Raw genomic sequence first — 12,330 nt, 5'->3', positions numbered from 1 at the left:
GGACACTGAGATGTGGTTTACTCCTCTGCTTTTCAGGAACTATCATTACTCCTTGGGGCCCAACACCACCTTGATCCTGGCAGAATCACTCAAAATATGTGGAAAGGTGGAAATGTCTAGTGGATCCCAGGTTATTTGTAGGTAGTAGGCAGGGAAGGCGTGGATCGGTTCGATCCTGACGAGGGCAGAGTGGGGGGAAAGTCCGACAATGAGCCTTTGCTGTACTTCACCCCAGAGAATTCATCCCTTCTTCATACCTCTGCATCCTAATGAGAAACATTGAATTTGGCTGCAGTTTTGAAATACAAAATGACCTTTTAAATCATAATATGTGATGTGCCCGATACATGCAAATAAATGGATATTGCTTTGTGCATAATTTTTGCAGCAGGACCAAGCAAATATGCAAATGTGAAAGTGACATTTGGTGAATAAACTGCAAGCAGCTTGTGGGCTTTTTTTCACACTTGGCACACTGCTGATACAGGAGAGTCACAAAGGGCTCCTTCAGCTGCTGTGCCAGCCCCTCCTTCCCTATCCATTCTCGGAAGAACTCAGGCACCTCCAATTGCACACTGTTCTGTTCCAAAGCCGCTTCCATAGCAACGAAACAGTCTGGCGCTTTCAGGGAATGAGTAACGTGCCTGCCGCTGTCAACAAGTGGAGTTGTGGGGAGGGAAATGGGGTGGGGGGCAATACGGTGGTCCGGTTGGTGGTAGACTGGGGGGGTGGAAAGTGGGAGGGGTCAGTCAGTCAGACTGATGGGGGGGGGGGCTGTTGCAAAGAAGTGGCATGAGAACGGTGGGTAGAGTGGAACCTCTGGGTATGGATATGGGTCCATTCTGGTGGATGTCCCTGTAAACACCTCACTCTGGTGGCCGTTCGTTAGTCGTTAGACTGTCCATGGTGGGAGACTCTTTGACTGGTAATTGGTAACTGATTTATTATTTTCACATGCACTGAGATACAGTGAAAAGCTTTTGTCTGCATGCCATTCAGACAGATCATTCCAGACATACAGTAAATACACTGAGGTAGTACAAAAGTAAAACAATTACAGAATGCAGAATATAGTGTTACAGTTACAGAGAAAGTACAGTGTAGATAGACAGATAAAGTGCAAGGGCCATGATGAGGTAGATTGAGGGATCAAGAGTTCATCCTTGATGTACATCAGATCCGTTCAAGAGTCTTATAGCAGTGGGATAGGAGTTGTCCTTGAGCCTGGTGGTATGTGCTTTCAAGCTTTTGTATCTTCTACCCGATGGAAAGGGGGAGAAGAGAGACTAACCAGAATGGGAGGGGTCTTTGGCTGCTTCTCCAAGGCAGCAAGAAGTGTAGACAGAGTCAATGGAGAGGAGATTGTTCCTCGTGACGGACTGGGCTGCATTCACAACTCTGCAATTTCTTGCAGTCCTGGGCAGAGACCAGAGAGCTTGTCTCTGTCATTCCAGTGCCTGGACATGCAGGTTTTCCAGTTGTAGGGTGAGGGGTGGGTGGAGATCAGTGGAAGCCCTCTTGAAAAGCACTGCTCTCTAAGGTTTGGATTCAGCTGCAGACTGTAAAGTGCTCCACTGAATTTACTGGCTGTGAAGCTACTGTTAGGTAACAAGTTTATAACAGCACCTTTACTGAAGCCCCTGCAGAAATCTATGACAGCTCAGATTAGAAGAGCCAAAACACAGTGCCCTGTTCTAAGCTCTGTCCTGTGGGCTGGAGTGACTCTGAATAACATGGGAGTTATTTTGTTCCCATGCATTATCACTGTCTTTCCACAGGCTAAGTGGCTGATAAATAGATTTCCCCCTGCAGCCCCTGAGGGGGTAGACTGGCAGAGTGTATCCACCTCATTGTGAATCCAGCTGATCATGAAAAGACAGAGAGGATACACCATGTTACATTAGAACCCAGGCAATGAGGGCAAAGTCCTCTCTCCAACTCGCTTTGATCACAGTGCAGGCCATCCTATCAGGAAATTATAGCTTTAATGTGCAGTAACTGGGTCAGTAACGTGGGTGTGAATACAGGTTATTCCCTTCTGCCTTGAAGGTGCTAATTCCTATTGGGAGATGGGTAAATAAGCAAGTGTGCAATGTTATCACCCCGCACAAATGTCACTTCTCCATATGTGAGTCCAAATAGTGGCTGCTAGCAATCTAGTAGTCTCTTTACACACACACAGAGTTGAGCACCAGACACGTTGCAAAATGCACACACTTGTATGCAAGGATCAAAGAGATACACATAAGCACACACACACCCACACACATGCACACATAGACATGTACACACACAGATACACACACATAGACATGCACACACACATACACACACACAGACATGCACACACATACACACACACAAAAACACACACATACACACAGACAGATACACACTGACACACACAGAGACACACACACATATGTGTGCACACACACACACACAGGCACGTACACACACAGATACACACAGATACACACACAGATACACACACAGATACATGCACACACACACATGCACACACACACAGACACACACAGACACACACACACACACATGCAGTGGTGGAGAGCACTGGTGAACAGATATTTTGCTGCCTGGAGAGATGTGGGTAGTGAGGCCTCCCCATGGGATTAGTAGGATTATTGCTTTTCTTGTTATAAAGCAATTTCCCTGGAAGATTGTACCAGATGGTTACAAATAAGTTACATGGATGACATAATGTGAAGCATTCCAAGGCACTGGGAAAATATCATCAGCGCTGTCTCTGCAAAACTTTCCAAATTGACTGGAAGGACAAGCGAACTAACATCACCATCCTCTCTCAGACCCACATCCTCAGTATTAAGTCCCTAGCCTGACAGCTGAATCCAGAAACAGACACTTGACCTTGAGCTCTGCCATGGGAAGAGATCACCAAATGTACAGAGGAGATGGTTCAAGGATGTGCTCAAAGCCTCCTTGAAGAAATGCAACTTGTGGGAAACTCTGATCCATCACTGCTTAAAGGATGGGATTAAGAACCAAGAGGCCATGTGTCAGGAGCACACAGAGACCCTGTTTAAACAGGGGAAGCAGTGCTCCACCTCACACACCACCATCTCACTAGCTCCCACCTTCCCATTTGTACAAGAATCTGCAGTTGCCACGTCGGCCTCATTAACCACTTCTGAACCTATAAAACCAGACTGAAAATAAACCATCCTCAATCCAGAGGGGCTGCCTAGGAAGAGGGAGATAGGTATGAAATTAGTCTCAATCATTCGCAGCAGTGAGTTTACTGAACTTGACTGACAGGGCAGTTACTCCTCATATTGTCCCCAGTTTGGGCAGGCACGGTAGTGTAGTGGTTAGCATAACGCTTTACAGCGCCAGCGACCTGGGTTCAATTCCAGCCACCGTTTGTAAGGAGTTTGTATGTTGTCCCTGTGTCTGCGTGGGTTTCCTCCGGGTGCTCCAGTTTCCTCCCACATTCCAAAGACGTATAGGTTAGGAAGTTGTGGGCATGCTATGTTGGCGCCAGAAGCGTGGCAACACTTGCGGGTTGCCCCCAGAACACGCTACACAAAGATGTATTTCACTGTGTGTTTCGATGTACATGTGACTAATAAAGATATCTTATCTTATAAAACAAATAGTGGGAGCATTCAGCAGGTCAGGCAACAACTGTGGAGAAAGAAACAGAGTTAACATTTCAGCTCAATGATCCTTGATCAGGGTTTGACCTGCAATATTACCTTTTACTCTCTCCACAGATGCTGCCTGACCTGCTGAGGATTTCCAACAATTTATGTTTTTTTTCAGATTTCCAGCTTCTGCAGTTTTTTTTTCCTTTTCAATTCCATACATATAAGCACATAGAGGTAGTACAAAAGAAAAACAATAACAGAATGCAGAATATAGTGTTACAGTTACAGAGAAAGTGCAATGCAGGCAGACAAATAACGTGAAAGGGCCATGACAAGGGAACTGGAGAGATCACGAGGCATCTGGCGACCCTGTGATCTCTGTCACGGAGGTCGAAGGTGAACCCTCGCAAGGCATCAGGCCCCGACGGTGTACCTGGCAGGGTACTGAAAATCTGTTCCGACCAACTGGCTGGACTGTTCAAGGACACCTTCAACCTCTCACTGCTGCAGTCAGAGGTTCCCACCTGCTTCAAAAGGGCATCAATCATACCAGTGCCCAAGAAGAGCAGGGTGAGCTGCCTCAATGACTATTGCCCGGTAGCACTCAGATCTACTGTGATGAAGTACTTTGAGAGGTTGGTCATGGCTAGAATTAACTCCTGCCTGAGCAAGGACCTGGACCTGCTGCAATTTGCCTACTGTCACAACAGGTCTACAGCAGACACAATCTCACTGGCTCTCCACTCAGCTTCATCTAGACAACAACAAAACATATGTCAGGCTGCTGTTTATCGATTACAGCTTGGCGTTCAACATCATCATCCCCTCAGTACTAATCAACAAGCTTCAAAACCTGGGCCTCTGTACCTCCCTCTGCAAGTGCATCCTCGACGTCCTTATCAGGAGACCACAGTCAGTGTGGATCTGTAGTAACATCTCCTTCTCGCTGACAATCATCACAGACGCACCTCAAGGATGCGTGCTTAGCCCACAGCTCTATTCTCTCTACACTCATGACTGTGTGGCTAGGCACAGCTCAGATGCCATCTATAAATTCACCAATGACACCACTGTTATTGGCAGAATCTCAGATGGCGATGAGGGGGCGTACAGGAGTGAGATAGATCTACTGGCTGAGTGGTGTTGCAACAACAACCTCACACTCAACATCAGCAAGACCAAGGAGTTGACTGTGGACTTCAGGAAGGGGAAGTCGGGAGAACACACACCAGTCTTTACTGAGGAGTCAGTGGTGGAAAGGGTGAGCAGCTTCAAGTTCCTGGGTATCAACATCTCAGAAGATCTATCTTGGGCCCAACACATAGATACAATCATGAAGAAGGCACGCCAGCAGCTCTACTTCATTAGGAGTTTGAGGAGATTTGTTATGTCACTCAAGACTCTTGCAAGTTTCTGCAGATGTACAGTGGAGAATATTCTGACTGGTTGCATCACCGCCTGGTATGGAGGCTTCAATGTGCAGGATCGAAAGAGGCTGCAGAGGGTTGTAGACTCAGCCAGCTCCATCACGGGCACAACCCTCCACACCATGGAGATCTTCAAGAGACGGTGCCTCAAGAAGGCAGCATCCATCATTAAGGACCCTCACCACCCAGGACATGCCCTCTTCACATCACTACCATCAGGGAGGTGGTTCGGGAGCCTGAAGATCCACACTCAATGTTTCAGGAACAGCTTCTTCCCCTCCACCATCAAATTTCTGAATGGTCCATGAACCTATGAACTCTACCTCATTATTCCTCTTTTGCACTATTTATCTATTCTTGTAACATACAGTAATTTTTTATGTTTTGTACTGTACTGCTGCCGCTAAACAACAAATTTCACGACATATGTCAGTGATAATAAGCCTGATTCTGATTCTGATTATTGTTCAAGAGGTCTATTCAAGAGTCTTATAACAGCAGGATACAAGCTGTCCTTGAGCCTGGTGGTATGTGCTTTCAAGCTTTTGTATCTTCTGCCCGATGGGAGAGGGGGGAGAAGAGAGAATGATTGGGGTGGGAGGGGTCTTTGTTTATGTTGACTGCTTTCCTGAAGCAGTGGGAAGTGTAGACAGTGGAAGGCTGGCTGGTTTCTGTGATAGACTAGGCTGCATTCACAACTCTCTGCAAATTCTTGCAGTCTTGGGCAGAGACTAGTAGACCTGCTGAGGATTTCCAGGACTTCATGTATTTTTTCTTCAGATTTCCAGCTTCTGCAGTTATTTTTCTTTTCAATTCATGTTCCCACCATCTGCAGCCTATACGTAAGTGACCTGGACTTTGATAGTGAAAGTATGACTTCAGTGGTTGCTGACGGTATAAAACTCAGCAATGCAATTAATGGTGATCAAAATAGCAACAGACTTCAGGGAAATACTGATGAAGTGGAAAGAAATGGAAGTAATTTAACATGAAGTGATGGACTTTAAGGTAACAAATGTGAAAGGTGACACAAGAGGTTCTGCAAATGCTAGAAGGGTCTCAATGAAGGCCTGATGAAGGGTCTCGACCCGAAATGTCAATTGTTTTTTTCCCTCCATAGATGCTGCCTGACCTGCTGAGTTCCTCTAGTGCTTTGTGTGTTGCTCCATAATGTGAACGGTACAATTTTGCGCACAGGATATGTGTTTGGGTAGTTAAAAAATGAGAAACTTGGCTTTGTAAATAGGGTTAGTGAAAACATAAACAACGAGGTCATGCTAAGCTATTGGAAACTACTAGTTAGTCCTCGTCTGAAGCGTGGTGAATGAATCTGGACACACCTCTCCAGGAAGGATATGAAAGTGAGGTGCAGAGAAGATTTACCAGCATGAAAATGAGGATGAGGGAGATTGGAGAAGTTGTGATTATTCTCCGGTGAGTGAAAATATAAAGGGTAGGCCTGATCAAAGTATTCGAAACTATGTGGTGTTTGATAGAGAAACTAACTCCTTAGGAAAGTGAGTTATCAACCATGGTTTTTATATGTAAAATAATCTGTTAGGAGGGGAAATGAGGAATAGATTTTTCACACAGCAGACTGTTAACATCCGAAAATATTCAAGCATCTGTATTTTTTTGATTTAGCTTTCACATTCAATGGATCATTCTTTGCAATTTCCACCAGCTTCAACAAGATTCCATCTCGAGACAAATTCTCTTCGTTCAGCATTCCAGAGGGACCATTCCCTTTGTGATTCCTGATCCACTCTTCTATCCCCACCAAGCACTTTCTGTCTTATGGCACTTTCCCATGCCACTGCAGTACCTGTCCTTTCACCGCTCTCCTTCCCACTACCCAGGGACCCAAACAGTCCTTCCAACCGCAGTAGCGATTCACTTGCACTTCTTCCAATCTGGTGTACTGCATTTGGTGTTCACAAAGTGGTCTCCCTTCCATTGGATGACTACCTTGTGGAACAATTGCATTCTGCTCATGGTGTGACCTTGAACTTCCGGTTGCCTGCCAGTTTAATACCTCATCCCTCTCCACACTGTTTGTAGTCTCCTGCATTGTTATAATAAGGCCCAATTCAAGCCTGAGAAAATAGCAACTCATTTTCTATCCAGCCACATTGCAGCCTTCTGAAATTCTACAACTTCAGGTAACTCATTTTCTATAACTGTACCAGGACTGGCCATATCTGCTGTGAGTCATCTATCTGTGATATTAGCTGTTCTTCTCTCTAAATTATAACAGCCTGACCTGTTGACCATGTCTTCTAACCCTATCTTTGTTTGTATTCTCACTTTCTAACTGGCCCTGTTAACCTGTCAGCCCAACAAACTATCCCCACTGTAACCCTGACCTCACCCTTTTACAGATGTTCTCTTCATCCTGTCCATCTCTCACACCTTCTCTGCAACCTAAAACTAACACGTAGTCTCTCTTTCCCAGTTCTGATGAAGGGTCTTCAACCTAACACACCACCTCTGTTTCTTTCTCCACACCTGCTGAGTGTTTCAATCATTTTATGTTTTTATTTCAGACTTCCGGATCTGCAGATTTAGATTTTCTTTTAATTTTCATTCACTAATAATATCTGGAATGTACTGCCTGAAGAGTTTGATGAAATAGATTCCATAGTAACAACTGAAAAGTAATTGGACAGGTATTGAGGAAGACTTATTTTGCCACATTACACGTATCAAGCTGTGGTGTTGGACTGAAGTGGACAGTTCCTGCAAAGCATTAGAGGGCTGACAGGCTAACCGGCATACTTATTTTCTGTAGGATTGATAGTACTATGAACAAATATCGCACTGAAGTGCACACATAGATATGCTCACATATACACACATACGCACACACGCATGCACAAACACACAAACAAACACATGCGTACACACACAAATCCACACAGCATTCTTTTTCCAAGAATCAATTCAGTAAGGCTATATCACATCCCCTCTAAAACAAGTTGGTGCATACTTGAGAAATATCATCTGCATTCTTCAATATAAACTGTCTGGAAAGCCTTAATTACTGTGTCTTTTCTCTATTGTCAAACAGGCCCCTACGATTCCAGCTGTTGATTATGGAATCCAGAAGGAAACACCAAATCAACCTATGGATTTTTCCTCTTCCCCACGGAAAACCAGACATGTGACTGCTGTGTGATGAGCTGGATTGTGCCTTTGAGGAATTTATGTATATAATGGTTTTATTGGTATTTTATTTTGCAATAGAAATCAAAACTGCATTGGAAGCATTTTGAATTTGTATGTTCCCTGATCAGAGGACTCACTCATTACTGGGAAAAGATTGATTGGTTGAAACAGATGGAATCCCAAATAGTGCAAAATGAATTAAGGAGCTGTGTGCCATGCCTATTTGATAGAAATGAAACTAAACTCAAGGATGGGGATTTCTTTCCTCTCCCACGAGGAGTTTCACAAATGAAGGATGAAATCTGCTTCTTATTGCTTGTACTCATTGGAGTATAATTTATTTAAATTGCTCATAAATCACTGCGCACTGGTGCTGAGAAAAAGAGATTAAGGTCGACCTGGCACCTTCACTTCCGCATTCACTTGCATGGTCCCCTTGTACCGTCACACTGCCAGTTTGGTCTCTCCTCCCGCAGAACACTGGAAGGAGGAATGTCGTCTCTGCCTTTTATTCCTGCCTCCACGTCACTCCAGATCAGGTTGACTCCCTCCGTCTCTGTGTCACCCTGCCACTGACATTCAATCTCCTTGTTCTATTTATCACCATGACAACAAACTTTGGCTGCACTTACTCCTCTGTCCCTCCCATTGCCAGCAGTAACCTGATGCAGGGACTGCCTTTCTATAAGTGACCCCCCCCCCCCCCCCCTACCTCTCCACACTGCGTTTTCAATCGTTTGAAACAGATTCCTAAAGAAGTTCCATTTATATAGTGCTTTTCGCAAGCTCAAGACATGAGCTAGTGAAGAAACTTTTGAAGTGCAATCACTTGCAATGATGGAAATGCAGCCTCTGATTTGTGTATTGTCGGCACCCGCAAACAGAAATACCACTATACCCAGAAAGCATGGGGAAAAAACAATCTTTCCTTGGCCGGCAGCTTTAAACATGCTCTAAGCACACTGGGTGTTATACACTGTCGAAGTCCATGGAACACAATTTCACAAGTAAAGGACCACATGGAACTGCTGCTGCTTCGCAGTTGTTGGCATCAATGATAAAGGGTGGATTTCTTAGTAAATCTATCTTAGTGTTGTTGAAAAGAATAGGCCAAGGCATTAGGAAGAAAGTCTTGCCTGAAAAGTGGGTGCCTGGTTCCTTCAGATTACTTACCACAGCTGGGCTATGATGAAGGAAAGATATCTGCATGGCCTCATGCTGATTGTCAGTACTTCAACGAGTTTCCTAAAAATCACTTTCATTGTTTATCCCATTGCATTGTATTTCCTTCTGAGCTATTGAGTGGTTAATAAATATATTTTATATACTTGCAAACTGCTGCTACCTGTGAACCTCCGAATGTTAATCAATTGGATGTGAATTTGATTAGTTAGTGATTTGCTATGTCATTGAGAGTTGTTAGTGAAGTTTATTTTTCAAGCAGTCAGGTTGAGTTAGTGCAGCAAGCTGCAGATACACCTTTTAAATATTGATAAAGCAGGTAGCTGATATACCTGTGATTTCACATAAAACAATTTTATAAGATAAGATATCTTAGTCACATGCACTTCCGGTGTCAACATAGCATGCCCACAACTTCCTAACCCGTACGTCTTTGGAATGTGGGAGGAAACCGGAGCACCTGGAGGAAGCCCACGCAGACACGGGGAGAACGTACAAACTCCTTACAGACACCGGTCGGATTTGAACCCAGGTCGCTGGCGCTGTAAAGCATTACGCTAACCACTACACTACCGTGCACTAACACTAACAAAATTCACTCACCTTCGCCTTCTCCAGTTAATTACTCCAGAGATCTCCTCATCTGCCACTGTTCCTGTCCTTTCATAGACTTCTCTCATCAGATCCAGGTATAAGGCCCCCTTGCTCATTGTCCTTTTGTCTATTGTATTCTCAACCCTCCAAATTCTCAACCTCAAATTTAAACCCCGTCTCACCACCAGTGGTTTGCTGAATGTGCTGGTAGGGTATGAACTTGTAATTATTGTAAATAAATCCACACTTACTGATAAGGGGCTCTGTCACTAATCTGAATCCATTGCAGGTCAGGTGAGAAAGAAAGGTAACTGGTGACAGGTGCATCGTGAACATTATTGTGGAAGACTAAAGGGCAAAAATCAATGTGCCCTTTGATTTCCCAGAAAGGATATGAGATCACATGAGCTCAGTGACTGTTTCTCTTGTATTAATACACATGTACTTTACTACGTGCCTGTCTTTCTGCTGCAAGCAAGTTTTTCACTGCACCTGTACCTCACTGTATTTGTACATATGACAATAAACTCAACTTGATTTGACAAGGAGATGGGGGAAGCCCTACAGATACTCCACTGAGGAATACTCCAGCTTCCTACAGCATTTGGTAGGGAAGGCTAGAGGAGGCTAGATTTCTTCTTCACATAAGCAGAGAATAACAGGAGCAATCAGCAGGCCCAACAGCATTAGTGGGGATGTGAGCAGAGTCAACATCTGAAGTCAAGGACCCTTCATCACAAATGCAGAAGTGAGAAGGCCTGTGTGTTTTAAATTGCAGAGAGGAGGGGTTGGAGACAGCGCAGGGATACTCTGTGATAGGCTGTAGGCCAAATCAGAATCAGAATCAGATTTATTATCACTGACAGATGATGTGAAATTTGTTGTTTTGCGGCAGCCGTACAGTGCAAAGACATAAAATCTATAAATTGCAAAAATAAATGAATGGTGCAAAAAAAAAGAATAATGAGGTAGTGTTCATGCATTCATGGATCATTCAGATCTGATCGCAGAGGGGAAGAAGCTGTTCCTGAATCATTGAGTATGGGTCTTCAGGCTCCTGTACCTCCTCCTTGATGGTAGTAATGTGAAGAGGGCACGTCTCAGATGATTAGGGTCCTTAATGATAGATGCTGCCTTCTTGAGGCACCACCTCTTGAAGATATCCTTGATGGTGAGGAGAGTTGTGCCCGTGATGGAGCTGGCTGAGTCTATAACCCTCTGCAGCCTCTTACGATCCTGCACACTGGAGCCTCCATATGAGGCGGTGATGTAACCAGTCAGAATACTCTCCACCATACATCTGTAAAAATTTGCAAGAGTCTTTGGTGACATAACAAATCTCCTCAAACTCTTAATGAAGTAGAGCTGCTGGCGTGTCTTCTTCATGATTACATCAATGTGTTGGGCCCACGATAGACCCTCTGAGATGTTGACACCCAGGAGCTTGAAGCTGCTCACCCTTTCCATCGCTGACCCCTCAATGAGGACTGGTGTGTGTTCTCCTGACTTCCCCTTCCTGAAGCCCACAATCATTTCCATGGTCTTGCTGACACTGAGTGTGAGGTTGTTGTTGCGACACCAATCAACCAGCCACCAAAGTGGTCAGGGAAACAACTACTTTAAAACTAGCAGTTGGAACAAAATGTGACTGAAAACAAATTAAAATGAAGTACCAGCCTCATCTGTGAAAAGCGTTGTAATGTACCTGGTCAGAAGATGTGCTGTTCTTCAAGCTTACATTAGGTATCATTGAAGGAACATTGAAAGCCAAAGGCAGAGAGGTCAGAACAGGAGTGGGACAGAGAATTAAAATGATGAGCAAATAAAAGCTCAGGGTCACCCTTATGGAATGAATGAAGATTTCCTCATGATTGTTTGTCCATGCTTGTTGCATTACAGGATAAGCGTTTACTTCTGTCTACCCTGTCTACGTTTGCTGAACTTTTAGCAGAACATAGAAAAAGTTACAAGTAAATTTGCTTGTAAGTGTTGTTTATTTCAATGTATTTTTATGCACATGGTGTATATTTTGCTCTTCCTCCCTTCACTTTCTGGTGACCCCATGTCTAACTGGTTGCCAGCTACCAGACAGTACTGTCCACAATCCTCATTGAATGTGTGCACACTGCTGGGAGTAGCTTCAATGGTCTCTGAAATACCCCTGCCTATCTCCTCCAACTCTGTACATCCTTCTCCTCCTGTAAGAACATCCTTAAAACCCACAATTCAAATACTTTCATGCTCTCATTATTAGTTGAGGCATTGAGTTCAAGAATCAGGAAGTTATGTTGCAGCTTTATAAAACTCTGGTTAAGCCGCATCTGGAGTAT

At 44.3% G+C, this 12,330-nt stretch overlaps 1 protein-coding gene across 4 annotated transcripts in view; it reads left to right on the top strand.

Moving 5' to 3' along the window:
* igsf5b (immunoglobulin superfamily, member 5b) overlaps nt 1-8,914 on the top strand; it is a 54,675-nt gene extending 45,761 nt beyond the window's left edge. For all 4 annotated transcript variants that reach the window (XM_052013280.1, XM_052013281.1, XM_052013282.1 and 1 more), the window contains one exon: nt 8,127-8,914. In XM_052013280.1, coding sequence (XP_051869240.1) covers nt 8,127-8,234 — 108 coding nt within the window. In that variant the 3' untranslated portion in view covers nt 8,235-8,914. The remainder of the gene's footprint in view (nt 1-8,126) is intronic.
* Nucleotides 8,915-12,330: the final 3,416 nt, after the last annotated feature.

Source organism: Pristis pectinata, chromosome 4 (genome assembly GCF_009764475.1).
Source record: "Pristis pectinata isolate sPriPec2 chromosome 4, sPriPec2.1.pri, whole genome shotgun sequence".
NCBI lineage: Eukaryota > Metazoa > Chordata > Chondrichthyes > Rhinopristiformes > Pristidae > Pristis > Pristis pectinata.
The sequence above is the reverse complement of the archived record's forward strand: the minus strand, read 5'-3'. Positions and strand labels throughout refer to the sequence as shown.